Here is a 24143-nt window from a genome sequence, read left to right on the forward strand (position 1 = left end):
TTTGATTATTTGCAACACAAATCAATGAGTTAGGATTATATCACTATAAAATCCAGAAAATACACCAGTTTGGAAAGTGCAAATTTTGTCTATGAAGATTTTTGTTTTTTAAAGAAGGATAACAGATAGCTTCAAAAAGTCTTACATCAGCACCTTTTGTTTTTTAAGGCATTCAGGATTTTTTGGTTCTTGGTCTTGAAACTCATAGTAAAACTGCTGGGCAGGAGTTTACCTCTGCCATCTTCTTCTACCTGGCCCATGATGACATAGTTGAGACCTATTGAAAGAGAAGGAAATGATAAATTCAGCTTTACAGCCCTAAGGATAATATAGCTCAATTGGTCACTGAATTCTTCAGATGCAAACAAGGACTTTAGAGAACTCAAGTTACTCAAGTTATGGAATTAATACAAATATGAAAATATTGGTCAAATGCAAATATTGCTCAAATATTCTGTTCACTATAAAAAATGCTTGTCTATTTCTTCAGTTAAAATTTATTCGGCTATGTTTTCCAGTAGTCATTGCTTAGTTGCCTTGTGCTATGATCTCTCATTTAAGAACATTTGATAAAATGTTGTGACCACAATTGGGATTGGAATTTCCATTGCTAAGCCATGCTGTTAAGTGAGATGCCTAATTCTATGACATTTTGTCACTTGTTAAGTAAATCATCACAGCTGTTAAGCAAATCACATGGTTGTTAAGTGAATTTCAACATCTCAAAGTCTTTGCTTGTTGGAAGCCATCTGGAAAGGTTGCAAATGGCAATCAAACGACCTCAGGATAGTGTGACTATTGTAAATGCGAGCCAGTTGCCAAGTGCCTGAATCAAAATCATGTAACTGTGGAGATGTGTGACAGTCATAACTGTGAGGATCAATTGTGAGTCACTTTTTTTCAGCACTGTCATAACTTTGATCAGTTGCTAAAGGAATGGCTGTAAGTCGAGGACTATCTGTATAACACTCATGTAGCATTTCTGTAGTTTTATGCCACTAATCAGATAACTGTAGTTGGCTGCTTATTTAGAGAATGTCATTCTAAAAAATAGGATTCTTGTTGGATATATCTTGTTGGTAAACTCAACCATGGCGAGCAAGCAAGCATGAATTCTCATTGCTCCATCTTCTTTGATAAACCCTCCAGTAACCCACATTTTGTAATTGATACCCAGGATAAAGAGACCATCCCTAGTGGAGTGGACTGTTCTATAGAGCAGGGGTCCCCAATCTTTTTTGCACCAGGGACTGGTTTTGTGGAAGACACGCATCAGGAGTGGATGGTTTCAGTTTCACTTGCTTGCCCGCATCTGACCCTCAGCTGTGCAGCCTGGTTCTTAACAGGCCATGGATCAGTTCCAGTACATGGTCTGGGAGGTTTGGGACTCTTGCTATGGAAGGCTGAATAAGAAAAACCGTGCATGGCCAGCTTCACAAGTAGAACCAACCCTGCATGATTCTGCAGTTACTGATGCAGGGATTCTTATCCCATTTACACAAAGATATTTTCTTTTAGTATTCAATCAATGTTTAGCTTTTCACTGTCATTTTAACATTTGAGAGTTAACAAAATGATTAGATGAGTTTAAACTCATTAGATGAGTTTAGATAAACAATAAGTTCATAGTCTAAAAATTACGAGTATAAACAATACAATTTCAAATCTTAATTTTTTGAGACAAATATGCCTATTTTCCTAATAATGTATGCCTCTTTTAGATTACAGAGCTACAGATTCTTTTATGAGGGCCAACATGGCTTAAGCCATCATCCTGTTTTCAACTCACCTATATTATTAACATAAAATACATACAAATACTAAAAAGATTTTAAGATAAGCAAAATTTCTGGATGTTCTCACTCATTTCACTTTTTATTGTAATTTAAATAATTTATTTTTGTTTTGTTCTGTGAATGAGCAACTTAAAATATAGTTTCTGGGAAAATATGAGCATGAAAACAGTAAGGACAAATATCATTTGAAAAATTCAGAATTCTACTTTGAGTTTACTTACCTCTTCTGATAACAGGACATTGTTTACAGACAACAATAATCTTGGCACTCAGATTTTTCCCTGCTTGCTGAATTGCTAAATTTCCTTCTTTGTATACATTAATGATAGATACAGTTGCATATAAACTTCCACCTCTGATGTTGGTTGTGATAACAGATCCAGTTATTACTAAAAAGGACAATTTAGGAGGAATAGATTGCAATCATCTTGCAAAACAATGAAGCAGTTTTTTCCATCATTCAGCAGTGAACAAGCATAAATAGAAAATACATAAAGGAACACATGAATAAAGAAATTGGAATAGATATTTACAGAATAACAATGGAAACAAAAGGGTATTGCATTGCACACCTTTAATAAAAAGAATAACTGCAGCTTAAATATCCTTGTTTAACTATGAATATTGGATAAACTCATTTGTGTTGCCTTAATATATGACATACAAATTGCATTTGTCAGTTAAGATATAACATAAAGGAATGATACTTATACTGAAAAAAGAGGGGAATATGAAGTTTATCTGATATCATTAATTATAATTATATTAAAGAAACATATTCAGAAGATAGCAAGGATAGCAATTAAGAGCCAAGCAGTATGAACTATGAATTTATCATTCTGAATTAAAAAGAAAACAAAGAGCCTTCCAAGAAGACAACATGCTGATGTCACTAAATCAAAACATTCATACAGCAACAGTCTCCTGTTGTGTTTAGATTGGAAAACTCTTCTAACAAAAAATTCACAGTCTAACTAAGTAACTAAGTCATAGAGTTCAGTGCAAGAGGTACAGTTATATAAGCTGAAAGAATTTCCTTGTGCACTAATGGTAGCTTACAGATAAATGCTCCAACCCTCTCCTGTAAACATACATCCCTAGTCACTTTTTGGGGGGTGGGGAGAAGAAATCTGATCTTACCAAAGTTACTGGAACAGTAATTGCTCTCAAGAGTTCCACTCCTTTTGCATTTTTGCTGGCACGGGCTGACTGTAGGTTTCAAGGCTTTCCAAAGAGACCCAAAATGAACAATTAAGTGTTTCAGAACTCTTCTAAAAACGACTTTCATTTTTTATGTCTTCTTTTTATGTTCAGTTACAGAAAAAGTCACCTTCAAAAGCAAAACTCTGAACAATCTAGACAAGCCAAGTTTTAATAAACCAATGTATACTAGCTCTGCATGAATTATACAATTGTGTAGAACAGTGATGCCTGAATTCATGGTAGCACAGATGATGCACCTACCAGTTCCAATTCTGAAAGAATATACAACATCTAATTGGCAAAAACAGTCCAATTTGTCTTCTGTGAATCCAGAAGTTTTTCATGATTATGATGAGGATTAAGGCAGAGGCATTATGAAGAAAAAAATTATTCATGAACAAAGAATAAAATTCCTGTCCTTAACAATTTTAAGAGCTGATGAATTAGCAAATGCATGTCTACTTTTCTAAGTAAAAAATATGTCCACTTTTCTAAGTCAAGCAATACCCATATGTGGTCTTCCTGTCACATCTGTTTAATCTAAACAATTATTTTTGGTCACCTAGTTACATTACAAATATAGCAAATGAGAAAAAAAATGACATTACAATATAGCTTGAATTTGTTTTCTTATCTGATTTAAATGAAAGCCCATGCTCACCTGGGATAGTAGGAAGAGTTGTGGTGGTGATTGGTGATGTGGTTGTTGGTAATCTTTTGGGTCTGAATATATAATGACCAATAAATCCATCAGAAGTCAAACTTAAATCAGACAAAAATTGAATAAGCAACTCATTTTTTTCAGATATAATAGGCCTAAAAGAGAATAATGGTTTATCATTAATAACTCTGTAGACCATAGTAAATAAATAACCTGCACATATAATATTGTGAATGAAACTGAATTTCCATATGGAATATAAAGATTTACTTTTAGAGAAAAAATAAGCTTCACAATTCCTAAACAAACCTGTCTACAAATCTTACTTTAGATCTTAGGAAAATATTAACAGTGGAAGAAGAGAGAATAAATGGATCAATAGGTACTGTTAAAAAGTACCTATGGATCCATACCAAAAAATGGAAGTGTATAAAAATGCAAACTTTTCATAGTTAATTCAAAAAATACTCTACTAGTATTTCTGCACAACATCAACTTTTGTAGAGCATCAAGTCTCTGTGTTAATATATTTATAGTGACTATAAAGCCTTAATAAGGCTACACCTGGAATACAGCATCCAGTTTTGGTCACTACATTATAAAAAAAATATTGAGACTTTAGAAAAAGTGCAAAGAAGTGCAACTAAGATGATTAAAGGTCTGGAGACAAAAACATAAAACGGTTGCAGGATTTGGGTTTGGCTAGTCTAGAGAAAAGAAGGATTGGGGGAACATGATAGCAGAATTCCAGTATTTGAGAGGTTGCCACAAAGAGGAGGGGTCAACTTATTTTTCAAAGCACCATAGGGCAGGACAAGAAACAATGGATGTAAACTAATCAAGGAGAGACGCAATCTGGAATTAAGAAGAAACTTCCAAACAGTGAGAACAATTAACCAGTGGAACAGCTGGCAGTCAGAGGTTGTGGGTACTTCACTGGAGGCTTTTAAGAAGAGACTGGACAGTCACTTTTCTGAAATGGTATAGGATCTCCTGCTTGAGCAGGGGACTGGACTAGAAGACCTCCAAGATGCCTTCCAGTCCTGATTGATTGACTGATGATCAAGAGAAAATGTAAGTGAAGAGGTGAAGAATGAAATTCATACTTGGACTCATGTAACTGAGTCTAAATTCAGTATTAGGTTTCAAACCTGGCACCTTCCTTTTCTTATTCCAATGCAGCCAACATAATGTTTAGGACAAGCTCAGTTGGAATGAAGTGTTATAATCAATATCAAGATTGATGGGAACAACAGGGTGATCAAGGGAGCTGTAGAAGAGAAATAAAGAACGAACCTGGACTTAGCTAATTGTTGAGCAAATTCAATAGCTAGAATTCTGTGGTCTTGGACATTTCAGTACTATTCTATACTGGTAGATTGTGACTTGCTAATATGTTGATCAGTAAGATCACAAAGCCAAGTATGATATCAGCTTAATAACTTGTGCATCATAGATTCAAGCATTTCTGAGCACATGTAATGGTGATCTTGGATAAAAAGTGTAACATCTATAAGGGCCACTAAGGACAGGATATCACATTATATCAACGTGAAAGCTTTTCATTAGTGATATGGGCTAAACAATAAAAATATCTAATGTATGAAAAAGTATATATGGGCTCACAGTAGCAGAATTTTTGTATCTATCTTTTTGAACACTGAGGTCCCAAATTAGGTTTTTTTTGAGGGGTGCTCAAAATAGCATGATAGTATTTTCTTCCCACTGTTTCTATTGTACATTTATATACACAATGGTACTTATCCGTTATTTTTAATATCATTTAACTTGCACATTTACTTTAGACACTTGAAAAATGGCACAGGATTATTGATAATTAATGTGAGTCATCAGTATTGTAGTGAAACAATACTCTATTGATCAAATTTGAGGCTACAGTAACTTTTAAGGAAGAGAAAATCAGCTTTAATGCCTAAATTTGGAAAGCTATTAAACAGATAAGCTCTTTTGAGGCTCTAACAGGCTTCCATTTAAAATATATATATAAAACGATCCATCATTTTGTTCCATCCCTCTTGTAGCATTGACAAAAAGGTGTTTAGACAATGAGCTTACTTACGCTGGTGGGCTGTCTCCACAGTATTTCCCAATTCTCCTGGCATCATTAATCTTGCCACCATTAAACACTGCCACATAGTCATACCTGCAATAATTATCTCGTTCCACATCAAATTTCTCAAACTTTAATTCTATGACCTGCAAGATAATGAGTGGCCTTGTTAAAACACTTGTTCATTTATTATTAATATGAAAATCTCTTTGAAACCTAAAACATATTCTTACCTACATCATTTTAAGCCATTCTTAAGCCACAAGGATTTTAAGTCTATATTGTGTTACCTTTGTTTTAATCATAAAATCTGTAGAAAAAAATTAAGACATTTGGTGCAGAATAAAACTAAATAGGTCCTGGAATCATCTGTTCTGACCAAGGCTTCCTGAGACAGTAACAATCACACACTGTTCCCAAAAACCTTATTTTTATTTCAACAGCTGTGAATTATATTCATTCACAGCCCATAATGAGTCCCAAACAGTTTATGAATAGTCCAGCAGAAGTCTGCCACAGTCTTTCGGGGTAAGGCTGATAAGCACCTACCTTTATCTCCCTTGAAATGCTGCCAACGACTAAATTGCCAATTAGCTGTACAAGGCCAAACAAAGCACAAAGTCAACATGGAGCTTCAGAGTTTAAACTGACCAGAACGAACAAAGTTGCTTCCTACAAAAGCTCATGTCCAATCATCTCCAAGTCTTACTCCCAAATCGCCCCTTTTGTCTTATCTATTCTTATCTTTCGGCAGTCTGCACATGTGCACACTGGGAACAGGCTCCCTCTGTTCCTCTGCTTCACTGATGTCAGGTTCTGGAGGCTCTGGAGTCAATACATAACTCTCAGATGGCCCTGGCTCCATCTCTGTGTCGGACACAGATCCCTCGTCCGACCCTTCCCCAGACTCCATGACTAGCTCATGTTCCTCCCCACCGTCCGACTCTGCTGCCAGCTCTGCAGGCTGATAGCAGGCCACAACATCACCTTCCTCCACTGACATATATTTAATATGAACTGAATTGAAGTAAATCAGATATGTCATCCCTGATATGTGGTTATATGGAAGCTTTTTATAAGTTTGTGTTTAACAAATTAAGTTTGGAAAATATTATTTTATCTCAAAGCTATTATTTAGCTTTGTTACTGTCTTTAGTCATTATCTGAATTTCCATTCAAACATGAAAGACTGCTTAAGTTATATTTAGGTAGGCATCTTATATTGGGCAGCAGTGATACAGGAAGATGCCAGAGGCAGATGATCAATTTAAGTACAACGGTAAAGTTATCAATTCAGGATTTGCAGGAGAAGGCAATGGTAAAGCACTCCTGCATTTTGATCAAGAAAACCACTGGGACAGAAAATACAAAATGATTGATGATGTAGTGCCAGAAGACAGGCCCCTCAGGTACGATGGCACTCAAATGGAGGAAGAGCTAAGGATCTTTCAGAGTACCGTTGGCATTTATGAAGTAGCTAGATTACAGTCTTTAGTTGCTGATGTAGGATAAAAATCTAAAGCTGCAAAGATAGAAAAAAAGTAGGAATTCGCTATCTAACAAATATATAAATACAGGAAAGTTCAACACAATGAAAGATATTCCTTGTTGAGGCTGGAATGCCAAAATTGAACACATTAAAGAGGACAATCTAGATGTAAAGTCAAAGAGCATAGTGAAAAAAGAGACACAAATTAAATATAATCAACAAATATATCAATAGAAGAGAATAATTGTAGCTCAGGTTTGAGTTATGGAGTTCTTGGTGCTCTCTAAGCTTGGCTATTTTTCCTGAAGACATTTCATTACCATACTAGGTAACATCATCAGCGTACTTGAACAAATCATCCCACAGTTCTCACTTGAGAAACAAATGACCAGGCTCAAATTATCCAACTTTGGACACATTATGCGAAGATCCAGCTCTCTGGATCTAATACTGGGAAAGGTGGAAGGAAATAGATGAAGAGAACAATCAGAAGCAAGGTGGCCAAACTCAGTTACAATTAGTGCATTGTTGGCAAACTGGTAGAAAATGCATTTCAGATGTCAGTATATTAATCCACATGGATTGAATTTGTTCCTCTACCATTAAATTTTAGAGATGGACTCACTGGATTAGCAACATAACTTAAGCGATTGCTATTTGTCAAAGTTGCATATGTTCTTCCTGGCTAGATCTCCAATGTTTGGGTTTTTGAAGTGCTTGAGAATTGTGCCTCTTTTTGGGGCATCAGTCCAATTACTAGGCATGAGATGTCACAGTTATTGCCATCAATATTTTATTACATCCGCACTGTAGAACATTGTATACTGTAACAGGTACAATGACCTTATAATTAAATAAAAGATTTACTAACTCACAATTAAATTTTGTGAATGCAAGATGTCACACTTTCTAATTGGATAAATTTAATAGTAACTTACAGACTATACTAGAAGCTGGGTCAACTTCCTGCCCCCTCTAGGGAGAGTCAAATCCGAGCTTCTTACTCAAGTTACATTTCTGCTTCAAACGCAAATTTCTTTTATCAAACCATTGTCTTGGTTGCAACTCTTCCTCCTGTTCCACAAGGTTATTCCTACTACTTTTTAGAGGCCTTTATTGTTAATTGTACTGGGATAGGAAGCACTTAAGAGAAGCTATTGATGCTCTAAAGTAGGGATGTCAAACTCAATTTCATTGAGGGCTGCATTTGTGTTTGACCTCAGGGGACCAGGGTGGGCATGGCCAGCTCAATGTCACTCGTGTCAGTGGCACCTGAGTGCTCTGCAAGTGAAAACTGGCTTCCGAGCTCCATTTTCGGCTTGCACGGCCTCCTGCAACCCTTTGCCAGTGAAAATGAAGGTTGGGGGACTTTGCTCAACCCTCATGGGCTCTTATTTATATATTATAAATCAGAAAGAAATAGATGAAGACTAAAAATGTGTATATTTTAAAGATTTTTTAAATTCTATTTTTATTATTTTTACAATATAAATAACACAAGGCAGTAAACATATTCCATATTTCTTCTTATTCATATTTTCCCCAGAATAACAATCCTGAGAAGTGAGTTGGACTGAGTGAGAGTCACATGTCCAAACCTATCCAGTTGGTTTTCATGCCAAAAGTGGGACTAGAACTCACTGCCTCCTTTCTAGCCTGTTGCTTTAACAATAGATCAAACTAGATTTAAAAAAACAAGACAGCTCACCTGGTTCTTTGGAGCCACAATGTGCCAGGCACAGGTCACCCCTGCTGGGTAATCACGTTCAGGCCAGTTTGGAGTTTTAAAAGATCCATTTGGTTTATCTAGTCGTCCACCACAGTATTGGTCTCCTAAAAATACAAAACACATAAAATATTTTCACATAGCAGATTTGCTCAACTTTCAAATGAAGTTCATGGCAATCTACATATAAGCATATTACATCTGTAAATAATATATTGCAATTACATTATTCTACAACTGGAATTGCAGAAAAGCCACTAAGTTTCAACAAAGCTTCTAGCATCAATTCCTTATCAATTCCGTATTGAATCTTTATATGAAGAATATGGTGTTTTAATCTATTAATTCTTTAACATTTTTTCTTAATTGAAATATATTTTAAAAGGAGTAGAAACTGTAGCTATGCCCCATCTTCTGTCACCAGAGACCACATATATTATACTGCTGAACTATAGTTTGGACTTTGGGGCTGAGGGGTGTATAATGTCTGATGGAATCAGGGCTCTATAAAACTCATTTGAACTTATTCATTTTCCTGTATTCAGTATAGCAATATGAAATATAGTTTCCCTTTAGAAAGGAGCTCAACAATTAAAATTAATATTTTTAGTCTAAAAAGCATGAGCTTCCATGTATAATTTCTAAGTGACAAAAGTACATGAATAAACATGCTATTTCTCTTCCTCCTATGGGAGAAGACTATAACTCCAAATACAAAGGACTGGATTTTAGATATCTAGCAATTTTGAGCAATTATAATCTGTCATTCTAAAAATGCCACATTTTCATTCCCTTTTGAAAAATTTTTTTTGGAAAGGCTTGATGAATATCACAAGCTTAGTTTCCCCTTTTAAAAACTCATAATCCTGGGAGAACTTGGAATACATTTGTGACTGCTGTTACTCTCTCTCTCCATAGACACACTCAGAAAAATATAATTTTGGCAAAACCTTATTTTAATGCAAACAGACTAATTCTAACAGGATTTTAAAATTTTAACATTTTCTTTGTAAAGAATAGATTGTTTTAGATATATTTTTGGGATGGCTGGTAAATTCTACATGCTCTTGTACTTAATACTTCTGCCATGAAAATACAGTATAGATCACAAGATTTCAGCTTTAAAACCTTGAAAAATACCTCTTTCATGTGGCTCTGCTGCAGAATACTTTGCAACAAAGCCATTTCCAGCTGTATTGGCATCTGAAATCATTTGCACCAACATCTTATTGCTATTGGCTACAAGAGCACCAGGCCTGAAAGTGCCACAGAACCGGCCAAGACGCTGCCCGTTAACATGGTCATTATATACATCCACAAAGTCATATCGACATAAATTATCACTTTCCAGGTCTATGAATCTAAAGGAAAGAACAACAACTTTCCCTTTAGGAACCTGTAGAAAAAAAAGATACCAGAGCTGAATAACCTTTTTTTAAATTAACCTCTCTTAAGATATAAAAGCTATTTTTATATTGCATTTTTAAAGCATTATATTGTTATAATATAGATACCACTTTCTCAAGCTTCTTCATGTAGCAGTCTTTACCAAAAACTTTGTTTTCTGTAGCAATTTTGTTACTTCCTCTTTCCAATTTACAAAACATTATTTAAGTTTTATTGTGATATTACCACTTAACAGCGATATTTTGAAATAAAATTATCTTTGGTTTATCTTAAATACTTTCGAGAGGAAGCATGCATTTCTGTAGTAAAGAACATTGACTTTTATTGATTTATTTATATTATTATGTCACTTTAGTCCCAACTATCACTTCAGGCTTTTGCCATATTTTTGCCATGTTAATGTAATATGTACCCTGAGTCATCAAACTGCACAATCACAGAATCTTATGTCCAATTGAAACTATGCTTTTAAGGAAAACTATACCACTGCACTGTTATTGGTCCTGAAGTACTAGGAAATATTCGCATTCTTTACCATATGAATAGAAGAACTGCCCTATTGGCAGGAGACTATAATTCAATACTGAAATACAGGCTTTCATTCAGAAGTTATCAGTTCAATTATTGTTCAAATAAAAATTGGAAGTATTTCTTAGATATCTTTGTTTACCTTTGGTATGTCATTGAGAAACACAGTCCCATATCCACTGAGATATGACCCTGGGAAATTAGAATTGCAACCAAATATTTTTACCATCAGGATTCATACAGCACTCCTGTATTAGACACCCCCAATCTTTTAGAGTCAATTAGCAATAAGGAATGTAGAGTGCAAATTGTGTGCACTCCTTCAAAAAGGATGTGTGTGGGGTAACCTATCTGCTCACAATTATAGATAATCCTCAACTTACAACTGTAATGGAACCTTCCCATTCTGGTCATAAGTCGTGGCATCATAACGCAGGCCACTTACATGACTAAATCAATTTTATGATCTTCTTTTGCAGTGATCATTAAGCGAATGCCAATTGTTCGCTGTAGGATCTTTTTTTTTTTGCCAAAAGCTGGAAGAAAATGCTGTTTTTCAGCAAAAAGTTTGTAAAACACAGTTATGTGGCCATGGGACATATCAAATGGCTGAAAGTGAAGTTGCCAAGTGCCTGAAAGGCAGTTATGTGGCAACAGAAAAGCAGCCCAGTTGGAACCTTGGGACAAGGTTTGTCTGTCATAACGAGAAACAATTGCTAAGTAACGGTCTTAAATTGAGGATTAGCTGTAGTTAAAAAGCATCAATTTGCCAAAACACTAACTTTACATGCATGTGCATGTGCATGCACACACACACACACACACGCGCACACACACACACACTCACAGTTCCCACTATCCCTCATCTTCTTGTCTTGGTATGTTCTTGTCTATTGGTATTGGAAACAAAGGAAGCACTAAGCTGCTCTTCTACTTTATAAGAAAGCTTACAAGGCACAAACATTAAAATCAGATGGATTCTTTGAAGTGAAGATGATGCTAGAGGTTGATACCATTCAGCATGCCAATATCTATTTTTGATTTTAAATGGTTACTTTTAAAATTTTAAAGAAGAGAGATGAGCCTGTTTTCTTATCATGGAAGATACACTGGCGCTAGGGATCTCAGCATGCAAGCACATGTCCTACACCAGCACTATTATAGAATCTTTACGAAATTTTCCAGAGTAATTTTTCAGACAAATTTAGTACTATGTGTTAGCCATATCAAGAATTTTATTTTCAACTTGCCTTGCATACTTCAAGTAAAATGAAAGACCTGGGCAATATAAGGAAACAAAGTAGGATTAAGGGAAGAGAGTAGATTTTGGAATTACAACAACGAACAGTTAATGCAAGATGATAAGCATAAGCCATATTCAAAGCATTACCATTTGTTAATTACAAATCATAGATACTTTGGATAAATTTAAGGATAAGGAATCATTTAAATTGAACAAAATTGCTACACTGAAATGCTTCAAGAAAGACAATAGGTTCCTGGACAGAAAGCTAAAGGTTTCAAGGAAGGCAGAGAAATGAAGATAACACCAGAGAAAATTAAAAGCAAAGCAAAGCAAAACCAAATCTTTGGCAAAAGCAAACTGCATGCAAAAATGTGTCCCAAGGAAGCATAAACATTAGAGGTGTGATGCCAACGGAACTTGGAACAGTGTCAACCTCTTCTTCTAAGACAATCAACCTTACAAAATCATGCCTGTCAGCTCCACTACATAGACCCAATCAGGAAATATACTGCATGGGAAAACCAGAATCTTACTTTATTGAGGTTGGCAGTAAGACAGAATCTTGGAAATCTGTACTATATTTCCCCTCCTTCTTATATCCAGCATATGGCATTTGCCTGAACTGTTTCTGAGTACTACTCTTGCCCGAAACATAAAGAGCATGCCAGCCTGTTTCTGCTTTTGTGCTCTACAATGACACACAGAGCATTGTAGAAAATAGTTGGGCTCCCTGGGCTGGAAGAAATCAAAGAGCCTCTCTGAGAAAGAAGAGTAGTTTTGAAACGATGGGTGATTCTCCCTTAAAAGGAATAGAGATGATATGATGCTGCAGGAAACATATTGCCTACATCGAGCCTATATCTAGGATATGATGGACAGGTTACTAAGTCTATTTAAACCGACCAACAATTATCCTTTTCTTTTGATCCATTTAGGATGGATGATATTGCCAGAAGAGACCTTGAAAGAATCCTTAGATTTTAGGAGACCCTGGGTAGAAATGTGAAGAAACCAAGAGGACAGATAGCATGCTCCTCAATCTTTCCAATTGAGGAAAAAGAGAAAATAGAATTAGAATAAAAGATAGAAAAAAACAAAGAAAAGTGCATGAGAAAGCATAAAAAGAAACAGAAAAAGGCTCCTGATTTCCTCTGCAGCAAATACAATTACACATTTCTCTCTTACTCTATTATAAAAAAGCTCACTTTTTCTATTACCAATTTTTTTCTAATCACCAAAACCACAAGTCATGTGTATTTTTGTCTGTTTCATGCAAGAAGTTTATAACTTCCAGACAGCCATAAATATGGATACTGTCCTTTGTCTGATCTAGGACAAAAGTTAATTTTGCCACCTCTGCAGGCTCCATCATCTTACAATTCTTCCACTGTGGATAGTGTCAAACATTTTCACTTGTGAGCATATAGTAATTTTACTGCAGTTGTCATATATAAAAACAAAATCCCATGGCTTTTTTCTAGTATAGTAGTACCTCGGTACTCCTCCTTAATTTGTTCTAGGAGACGTGACAAGTACTAAAAAGGATGAGTACCAAACAAACCATGCGACTTACCAGGTAACCCTTTGTTTCATCTGGGCAGCACTTCCTATCTCTCCGTTTTCCTAAGTCAGTGCAACCCCCTCAGCATGGCTGACATCCTGTCTGCCCTCTGTGGTTGTCCCCCACTGCCTTTTGCAGTGCGTAAAGTACCAAACAACTGATCAATACCAGAACAACAGTTTCACACCAAAACACATTGAGTACCAAATCTGATGAGTTCTGAAGCAGCCGAGTATCGAGGTACCACTGTATTTTACAGTAGGCTTATTTTTTCAATGGATAGTACAGGCTGGCCTCTAAAAATACAATTACTCACCCTATATTATATAAAATTTATTTTTGTGAGTATGGGTAAGGTTCTATTAATTTTTGTGTAATATTTTTTGACATATTTACCGATACTGATATCTCAGAAGGGGGAAAAAATGTATCTATTTGGCTCAGCAAGTTAAATCATCAAAAACTAAACTTATTTTTTTAGATATTTAATTCAGCTACTCAGAATGTAATTCTGCATTATTCGCCTAAAAAGGATAATGTCTCAGTTCATAGATTACATTAATGTTTCATATTCTGTGTCCTTATTAATTCTCACCTCTTTCAACTCCTCTGCTCCAGCTTTGATGTTTCATATGAGCATATAAATGCCAGTCTGGATAATAACATTCTTTGTGTGTGTGTGTGTGTGTTTTTTCTTTTATAGTAATGAATCCTTATGCCACACATTCTTCTTAATGGAATTATTTTCACAAATGTATTTTAAAAAGTTAAAAACAAATACAGTAGAACAAAGTTCTATTATTTTAATCTCTTTTCTATACGTTGTGTTAGATAATACTTAATATATTTTTTGTTTTTTTCTGATTAAATTAAACTCAATTTCTTGGGAAGACTTTTCAAAACATATTTGTATTGTCAGGATTCCAGCAGTCACTCCAATCAATCATGAGCTTCAAGCCATACTCCCAAAACTAAAATAGATTTATTTGAAGTTAACATTCTACGTCCAGCATTTTGTATACGTTTTGTAGTTGACATGTATGTTATAATAGTAACTGTAATTCAAAAAATATTTATATATTTTAATTGTAATTGATTCTGCTACTTATACTAAAATTGTCTATTTGAAAACTTGAATATTATTTTTATATTATATGTTTTTTTTCTGGAAATAATTTTTATTGTTCTTTTTCTTTATATTATATTCTTAAAGACCCTGTGATTAGGTAAATAGTAGAGAACCAAACACTGATTTATTGTCCTCTGAATCCTTCTTGCTCCTCTATCAATGCCATCTTGTAAGACCCATGCCCCAATTCACTAATTTACCATGTAATGTGCCTGGTAGACAGGTAGTTTCTATGTGCAACAGATGTATTGAACAACAATTTGGCAAGGCACTCTGTCTCCATTTTTATGTAATGAGAGAGTAACAGAACTACTTCAGCCTGCTAGAATCTGCCATGCAGGATCTCTGACTATAAATCATGCTGCCAATGCCACTATTGGTGACCACAATCAGTGTGAAAAACTCAGCCAAAATTAAGCTGTACACAGTGGTTTTGCAGAAATCTAGTTTATAGTAATTTTAGAGTAAGGCTCCAATGAGTATAGTGCTTGTGGTATCATCAAATAAGGCACAAAAATAACACAATGTGATTCAACAGGACTTTTTGTGATGCCGTGTACTTCTTAGTGCCCCAAAACAAAGGAATGGTCTTGTTTAACATCTAGGAAAGGCATGTTTCTTCAATCATCTTTCTGGGTCTCCACTTTTTTCTTTTTATTACGGCCTGATAAAATGCTTTTCTCTCTAAGGTAAAACCCAATCTTTCACTTAACCGAGAGCCAATTTGGTCTAGTGGTTAAGGTACCAGGCTAGAAACCAGAAGGCTGTGAATTCTAGTCCCACCTTAGCCATGAAAGCCACCTGGGTGATCTTGGCCCAGTCCCTTTTTCTCAGCCCAAACTACAAGGGGGAATTGTTGTTGTGTGGAAATAGAAGGTGGAAAGTACAGTATATTGGATATGTTTGCCATCTTGAGTTACTTGTAAAAATAATAAAGGTGAGATATAAAAAAAGTAAATGTCCTAAGACATGTTCCATAAACTTTGGTTTTATGGCAATAGATGTGCCATAAAGCGAAGTTAAACTCCAGAAGAGTTTATTATTTCTTAAAATTTTACGTGTAGAAGATTGTTTTTTTACACAATAGTAGACATTCATAGAATCACAGGGCTGAAAGGAACTTTGAAGGTCTTCTAGTCCAATACCCTGACCAATTGTTATCCAATCTTTTTTTGAAAATCTCCAATGATTGAGTACCCACAATTCTGGAAGGCAGGCTGTGATTAATTGTTCTCACCAACAGGAAATTCCTCCTTATGGATATCCCTCTGATGAGCTTACACCCATTGCTTCTTGTCCTGCCATTAGGTGCTATGAAGAGTAAATCAACACCCTTTTTCCTGTGAGAGCCTATCAAGTATTGGAAGATAACTATCATGTCACCATTAAGTCTCTCTTTGTTGGGCTAAACATATTTAATTTCTTTTATTCCATGGAGCTGTCTATGAAGCCCCAATTCAAGCATTTTTTAAAAGTGTAAACTGTTAAATTTTATCAACCTTCACTAAAGTATAACAGAACAAACATGGTATGTTCTTATTCAGTTTTGTTCTACAATATTATTGTGCTTCCACTCTCATCTTTATCTTGCAGGTTGCATATTGTACTTTTTAAAAAATGTTAAAGGGGAGCATGTATACATCTTTTTTCATGTGCATTCTTAGCAGAGAAGACATATGATATCCTTCCTCCATATAATATCCAGAAATGTAGTTTTCAATCTATTACCTTTCCAATAACACATGAAAGCTTTTCCTTCTAAGGTATTTATTGCCTTTAGTTTCAAATACGGCAAAAAAGGAACTTACGGTCTGGGTTCACATAAACATTAAACTAGTTGAATGTGGATAGTTAGCTTTCAGCACACTGTGGAAACCTTGGCATTTTAAAACATTTTGCGTAAACTTGGCCATCACTTTAAGTCATAAATATTTCAAACAGGTTTTGGTTAAGAACAAGAGTTCAAAGTCTATTGAAATGAGTAGCTAAGCTTTCATCGTACATAAAAGAACACTACTACATTCCATCTACAAGTGATTGAATTTATATTAACATTTGTGAAGAAATATCAAATGTTCTGCTTTTGGTTGCTGCATAAGATATTAAAGTATCCTATTATAGACACCCATCACATAACTGAAACCAACAATAAACCTGCATATTATTCTTTGTAGGGGAGGAGTTGTCATATCAAACTTTCTTACTGTGATTTTCCAGGTACATTTGCTATTTGGTGGGTAGACCCCTGGGAATCCTTCACTTCCAATAAACCCCGATACTCCAGTTAGAATACCACCACATTTAAAAGCCCTAGGAAATAAAGAAGAATTATTTTTGAGATAGCATGATCAGGTCTAGATAAAACAGATGGCATCTACTATGCCATTGTTGAAATATACAGAATCTTTGTAAAAAGCATTTAAAAGGTATCTAGCTATTTAAAATATAATGCAATTTTAAATTGATTATTTTGTGCTATCCAGTCATTTTCAACTCTTAGTAACCATATCTGGGAAATACAAATATATTATTGCTGAGTCACGATTATCTCACCATGCTGTGGTTGTGCATGTATGAATATGCAGGAAAAGAAGAAGACATACACTTGATGCATCAGATGCTGAATCACTTAATTTCAGGTAAAATGTACTGTGTCAACAACCACATATTTGCACATGTACACACCCTGCCAAAGTGGTTTGGCAGTTGTATATTAGCATTTATTATAAATAGTAACTATATTATAAACAGTTGTTTTCTTCAAAATGTTTGGAAGCATTCGATAACCAATCTGTCTTCTCAAAACGTATTTATCCTTGCAAACAATCTTTACTTCTGCCACGTCTACATAATTATTCCTCAAACTTCTCACTTTTTTCCCATCTACTCTTTCATCTCAGACTACAGTACTCTCTTCCCAACCATTCTGTCCTCTCTATACCTTTCTATACTTGCAAACAATCCATACCTCTACTATGTTCACACATTGTTTTTTCAAACTTACTTTCTCCGTTTTCCCTTTTTCTCAGCCCACTCTCTTCTTTCATGTATTCATTTTGCAATTTGATCCTCATTTTTTTCAATATGACCAAACCATCTCACCTTCTTTCATATTGGTTACTTTTATTTTATTCAAAGTTTATTCAGTTTGCTCTTAATTTTTGACTTTATTTCTTGTTTTACCAGATACACTTCTCAGCTACCCCATTCTCACTGTACTCTATTTATCTGTATGCTTTTCCTAAACAACCAAGCTTGTATTTTTGCATCATAAAGTTAGCAGTAGCAAACTCTTATTGCACTGCACAAGCTCAGTTTTGGCACAACTTGTTGTATGCCATGAATGTAAACAAGGCTATTTTATTCCAAATAAACACTATTCTATGTTAGGATCTCTTATTTAGGAACTATTGTGGAAGTCAACATATTGTTGCCCATGTCCCATCAACTAGACGGCACTATCTTGACAACATCTCAGGACTGGTGTAAATCAGATGATTTTATCATTGGATGCTTAACTTAACATCAAGATTAAATGACTAAGTCTTTCCTTTTGTTTTTGGTCAATGAACATGGGAGTAAATGCCTAGTTTGAAGTTTTGGAGAGTCTTGGATTATTTTATAATGAGTAGGATGCAGTTCAGCAGCTGGCAATTCATCTAACGTAAATCCACATATTTCTTAAGGGTTAAATCAAGACAAATGACTACATGCACCTGTAATATTGGCACATATATCAGGGAACAAAGCATTTTGGCAATATATGTTGCGTCAAAGCTTTGCCTGCATCTACCAAATATCCTACTAAGGATGTTGCTGAACTGAAATAGTGTCTTAAATAACAGGCAGTAACTATATGACCTGCATTTTGATTACTTAATTTTAAATTAAATTAAAATGCAGCATTTGCTTTGGCCCATCATTCAAATTCAGGTGCTTGGCAAACAGAATGTATTTACAATGGTTGCAATATCCTGAGGTCACATTTTAACATCTCTACTGTACAGTATTTCAATATACCTCTTCCATATTAATTTGATCTCTTTTGGTTACTATCTGTCCATTAGCATCCTTAGCATACTAATTTTAGGAAGGAACCTTCTTTGAAACTCAGGTATCTTTTGAAACACTTTCTTGTTTTTCTATGTCTGTTTCCATCTTTATTATCTTTATAGGCATTGTTGTAATGCTGTTTCTTGTCTCTTCTAACAGTTCTATGAAACTTGTTAAGTTCCTTTCTGAGATATTTATCTTTCTTGGTTTTGGCTTCTCTTCTCAGTAATTTCCAATTTGCCTTGACATGCTGTTTTCTTTTGTCTCTTTCTTCATTTTTGGCAGTCTCTTTTCACATTAATCCTTAATGACTTATTTAAAGCACATTCTATAATTCCTCTGGTTCTGTGTCAATGAAGTTCAGTAAGATGCTGAGTCATTGTTAAAGAAAAGCAGGAATGAGAGTTGTGAAAAGTTAAATTTGGATGATATGATTGACTAGGACCCTGAACAAGAACCTTCCTGTGGTGAAGGATATCCAGCATTTTTCTGTCACAGGTTCTTCTCATCTGAGGCATGTCTCTAAAATAATGTCTGTTTTACTACTGCAGCCAACCTGGCACCAAAATGGAAACAGATGAGAAAACACATAAAATTGAAGTATATTGAAAGAAAGTCCTATACTGTCAGGACATCCTGGATTCTGTAAACAGATTCAAGTTGTCATTTGCTATTACTTCCATCTGTCATACAGATGGGAAGAGAGATCAAATTGCTAAGTATAGGGACTGTATGCTTTTCAGGAAAGTATCAAATTCCAAGAAACGTTTCCTATCAACCATTCTAAAATGAGGGCATCACTTGGAATTCTACAGTTTGCAGAAGGGAGTTACAGGCAGTTCTTGACTTACAACCACAATGAGCCCAAAATTTCTGTTGCTAAAAGTGAGACAGTTGTTAAGTGAATTTTGCCCCATTTTATGCGCTTTCTTGCCAGTTATTAATTGAGTCACTGCAATTATTAAGTTAGTAACAACATTGTCACATGAATCTGGTTTCCCCACTGACTTTGCTTGTCAGAAGGTGATCATATCATGACCCTGGGTCACTGCAACCATCATAAATATGAGTCAGTTATCAAGTGTCTGAATTTTAATCACGACCATGGAGCTGCTGCAATGATCCTAAGTATGAAAAAGGTTCATGAGTCCCTTTTACAGTGGTAACCTCGAATAGTCACTAAATGAACTGTTGTAAGTAGAGGATTACCTGTATTCACACCCTCACCAACATGTTAATGATGATGCTATTTTAATGCATCATCTTAAAAATAAAAATAACACCAGCTCCGCTGATAAATGAACTTGGTAATGTCACTAAAACTGTATGGGTTACAGTTTTAGTGACATTACCAAGTTCATTTATCAGCGGAGCTGGTGTTATTTTTATTTTTAAGATGATGCATTGACTTGCTGAGAAAGAAGGAAACCCTAGCATACCTAGGGGACTCCCAAGAATTTGCAGAAATAAATTTTAAACAAGCCCTATGGGGACAGTCTCACCACTAGTTTCTAATGAGGATGGGTTTCACTTAGTAACCACAATGTAGTGTAATGGCAAAGGTATTGGACTAGGAGTAAGGATACCCAAGTATCCTTACTTGGGTATCCATCTCCAGTCACAGAAACTCATGGGAGTGACTTTGGGGCCCATCACTTTACCTCAACTCAACCAACCTATGACTATTATGGGGGAAAAGGAGGATGGAACATTACATATGCCAGTTTGAGCCCCTAAATGAAAAGTGAAATATACAGTCAATTAAGAATGCTTACTATCTTTTGAGAAGAAAAAAAGGAGAAGAATTGAATGGAATATTCCCCAGGAATACATACTAATTTGAACTGAGAAGAGGGTCCAGCAATATTTTTCCCAGGTAGCTCAATGTCATGTCTAATAACATTGGCTTCCACACATATTATAAGACAAAACTGATTTGTACAATTTAGACAAAAGGATGAACATAGGTTTTCCATACATCTGTGTAAGAAAAATGTAAAGCATCCCTGAAGCTCCTTATGAAATTATATGGCCTTCCCCATGTACATAGCAAATGAATAGAATAGAATAGAATAGAATAGAATAGAATAGAATAGAATAGAATAGAATAGAATAGAATTCTTTATTGGCCACACACAAGGAATCTGTCTTCGTGCATATGCTCTCAGTATACATAAAAGAAAAGATACTTTTTCAAGTCAAGAATCATAAGGTACAACACATAGGGTATAATAAGCAATCAAATCATACTAGGAAACAGTCAATAAAATTGTTAGGATACAAGCAACAAGGTTACAGTCATACAGTCATAAGTGGGAGGAGATGGGTGAAAGGAAGGATGGGAGGATTAATAGTAATAATAATGCAGACTTAGTAAATAGTTTGACAGTGTTGAGGGAATTATTTGTTTAGCGAGTGATGGCGTTTGGGGGAAAAACTGTTCTTGTGTCTAGTTGTTCTGATGTGCAGTGCTCTATAGTCTTGTTTTGAAGGTAGGAGTTGAAACAGTTTATGTCCAGCATGTGAGGGATCTGTAAATATTTTCACTCTTTTTGACTCATGCAGTGTACAGGTCCTCAATCTCTTCATTTCAATTTGAAACAAATACACATTTGTATATTTAGGCAGATTACTATATCTGCAAATAAGTGTGGAGAATTGTGGTTAGCCACAGCATGGCTCTGTGATACCATCCACTGTATGGTCCAGTTTCCCCTCAATCGCCTGGATGAATATGAACCTAGCTGGTATCACTAAGTGTGAATTACCATTATTTCCTTAGAACAAACACAATAGTAACTCCTTTCAAAATTAAGCATCCTTATAAAACTGAATTCAGGGACACTTTAAACACAGATTCACTTTTACCCTAGAAACTCCCTCCCCCTTTGGAAATACTCTTTTTCATCTTCTCAAATATTTCAAATATTCCGTTTCTACAACGGATACAAAAAACAACAATCCCAATGCATTTAAAACGTGCAGGGTAGAGAGACTAACTGCACACCCTTTAGGCTGCAAATGTCTCCTTTCTCTGAAACTTGCCCTTGCACGATAAGATTTTTTTTCCCCTTCTTTTAACGGCACGCCCGGGAGAAACGCCTGATTCGTGGAGGAGGTGGAAGCGTGAGTTGTCTCCTCAGGACAGACGGGATCCTAAGGTGGGGCACAGAGGGAAACCACAGAAAGAGTTACGGGCAAGGGAGCTGCGCTAGAATGGTAAGCCTTGAGGCACCAAAGTCTTCCGTGCACTTCAGACGTTACAGCCAGTCACCGGGAGGGAGACCCAGCGGCTCTATCTGACCGAACAATAAGCCCTTGCGGCCACGGGGGAGGGCTCGTCCTCACCAAACTCGGGGGGAAAGCGGGACAAATAAGCAAAACGAAGCCGGCAGGCGAAGCTGCCTTGCATTTCCGCGGTAGCGGCGGGCTCGTAGGGGACTTTACCTCGGCCTTTGTAACTGCTGCTGATTGTTGGAGGGCTGAGCGGCCGCCAGAAGGAGGAATCCCAGGGCCAAAGAGCGCGTGGCTGCGGCGACCGCGCCTTGCATCTTCCTCTCCCGCTTCGGCCCCTTCAGCGTGGAGATTCGTTCGAGGCCACCTGTATAAAGCGCCTAGCCAAAAAAACAAAAACAAAAAACCCCAACCACCCGCTGCCCGTTTACCGTGAATATCCCGTTTGTTCGCTGAGGCGAGGGGAGGAGAGAAAAGCTCTCACGTCCTCCTCCTCCTCCTCCTTTCAGACCGAGGCGGCGAGCGCGAGGAGGGGGCCGACCAAGAAATAAAACAGACGCCCCTCAAGCTTTTTACCTTGGTGTAAAGTGGCGGAGGTGTCTTTGAAAAAGTCGCTCCCCGGTCCTTTCTAGAGCTTCCCAGGCGGAGGGAACCTTCCAATGAAATTTACCGGTGGAACTCGCGCCACCAATTCTGGGAAGGTTACAAGTTTAGAAATCCCACCTCCTTCCAAAGATGCCAAATCCCATTTGCCTCAGTATAGAGCTAGGGGCCGCAGTTGATGGGAAATGCGGTATTGCTGGATATCTATGAAGATACTGATTCATCCCGGTCATGGTTGTCCCAAAGGTGCTTTTTCAAAAGGTAGCTGGGCTTTGTTTTTCCTTGAAGTTTCGTAACAATTACAAGTTTCACTTCTCATCCCCAAAGCTTCTTCAGTTTAGAACTGAAGCTTTTTTGGATGACAAGCAAATATACATACATACATACATACATACATACATACATTTACTTACTTACTTATTTATTTAAGCATGTTAATTTAGATAAGATATAATTGGAAATATGATTAAGAGTACATGTCATGGGTACGAATAACAGGGAACATTAGGACAGTGGGGGTAGGGACATTGGTGCTGTTATGCACGCCCCTTACAGACATATTAGGAATCAGTAACAGTAAACAGTCTTAAGGTTAAAATTTTGGTGGTTTGGCAAAGAGACCAGAGTCAGGTAGTGCATTCCAGGCATTGGCAAGTTTGTTGCTGAAGTCGTATTTTCTGCAATCGAGTTTGGAGTGGTTAACCTTATGTCTATTGTGTGCTCGTGTGTTGTTGTGGTTCAAGCTGAAGTAGTCATTGACAGGTAGGACATTGTAGCAGATAATTTTATGTACTACGCTTAGGTCAGACAGACATCTTCTAGTAAAAAAGACAGACATCTAGTAAAAACAAAGTCAAGTTGCCTTTTAAAAAAAGCACCTTTGGATAATATAGCTAGAATACTGCAGCTTCTCCCTCCCGAGGTTCACTGGGTTCGATTATTCTTTCACAATTTGGTGCTGTCCACCCCATATATCAATTCTCACAACATTGCACTATGACAGATAGTTACTGCCATGCTAATACTCAGGGTCTACAAACTTGAGGATTAAGTCTGGGTTGCTAAAAACTTGTTACTGGGGGTTGAAAAATGTGATTTGGATTAAGTTTGAATGTGTTGTTGAAATTATTAGGAATTAATCAGGAACAGTGTTGGAAGAGAAAAAATAATATGCTGCATTAATTCCTGGTGGTATCTTGACTATATTGACAGAATTTGCTTGCCTGTGGTTGGCTCTGACCTGCTTACTCATCCAATTTCTTAGTTTAGGATGGCATGCTGACCCATACAGCTGGGTGTTCACCACATGCTCTCTTCACCTAGCCCAGGTGTTTGTGAGAAGGATTAGATGCAACTTCATATGACATTCAGTTCTTTGCAAGAATAATAAGTACAGTAAAAAAAAAAAGTACTGATTTATTCTATTATACACATGG

General features: G+C 36.2%; 1 protein-coding gene across 1 annotated transcript; it reads right to left on the reverse strand.

Annotated features, from left to right (window-relative positions):
* PCOLCE2 (procollagen C-endopeptidase enhancer 2) lies at nucleotides 1–22835 on the reverse strand. Its single transcript, XM_026701574.2, has 9 exons — nucleotides 22318–22835; nucleotides 17022–17127; nucleotides 10087–10342; nucleotides 8929–9053; nucleotides 5741–5877; nucleotides 3661–3815; nucleotides 2937–3020; nucleotides 2018–2185; nucleotides 1–277 (listed from the first exon to the last, which is right to left on the reverse strand). Exons 1-9 carry the CDS (start codon nucleotides 22419–22421, stop codon nucleotides 147–149), a joined length of 1266 nt encoding a protein of 421 aa, XP_026557359.1. The 5' UTR covers nucleotides 22422–22835; the 3' UTR covers nucleotides 1–146.
* Nucleotides 22836–24143: the final 1308 nt, after the last annotated feature.

This window comes from Pseudonaja textilis, chromosome 4 (assembly GCF_049901715.1).
Source record: "Pseudonaja textilis isolate UNSWEBS1 chromosome 4, rPseTex1.2, whole genome shotgun sequence".
NCBI classification, from domain to species: Eukaryota; Metazoa; Chordata; class Lepidosauria; order Squamata; family Elapidae; genus Pseudonaja; species Pseudonaja textilis.

Excerpts from the sequence above, each read along its gene's own strand:
- PCOLCE2 (XM_026701574.2), bottom strand. The coding sequence starts at position 22,421 with ATGCAAGGCGCGGTCGCCGCAGCCACGCGCTCTTTGGCCCTGGGATTC. Across the intron at positions 3,816-5,740 it reads TGTGGAGACAGCCCACCAGC|GCCTATTATATCTGAAAAAA; the intron begins GTAAGTAAGCTC and ends ATTCTCTTTTAG. Across the intron at positions 2,186-2,936 it reads TTACTGTTCCAGTAACTTTG|TAATAACTGGATCTGTTATC; the intron begins GTAAGATCAGAT and ends TGTCCTTTTTAG.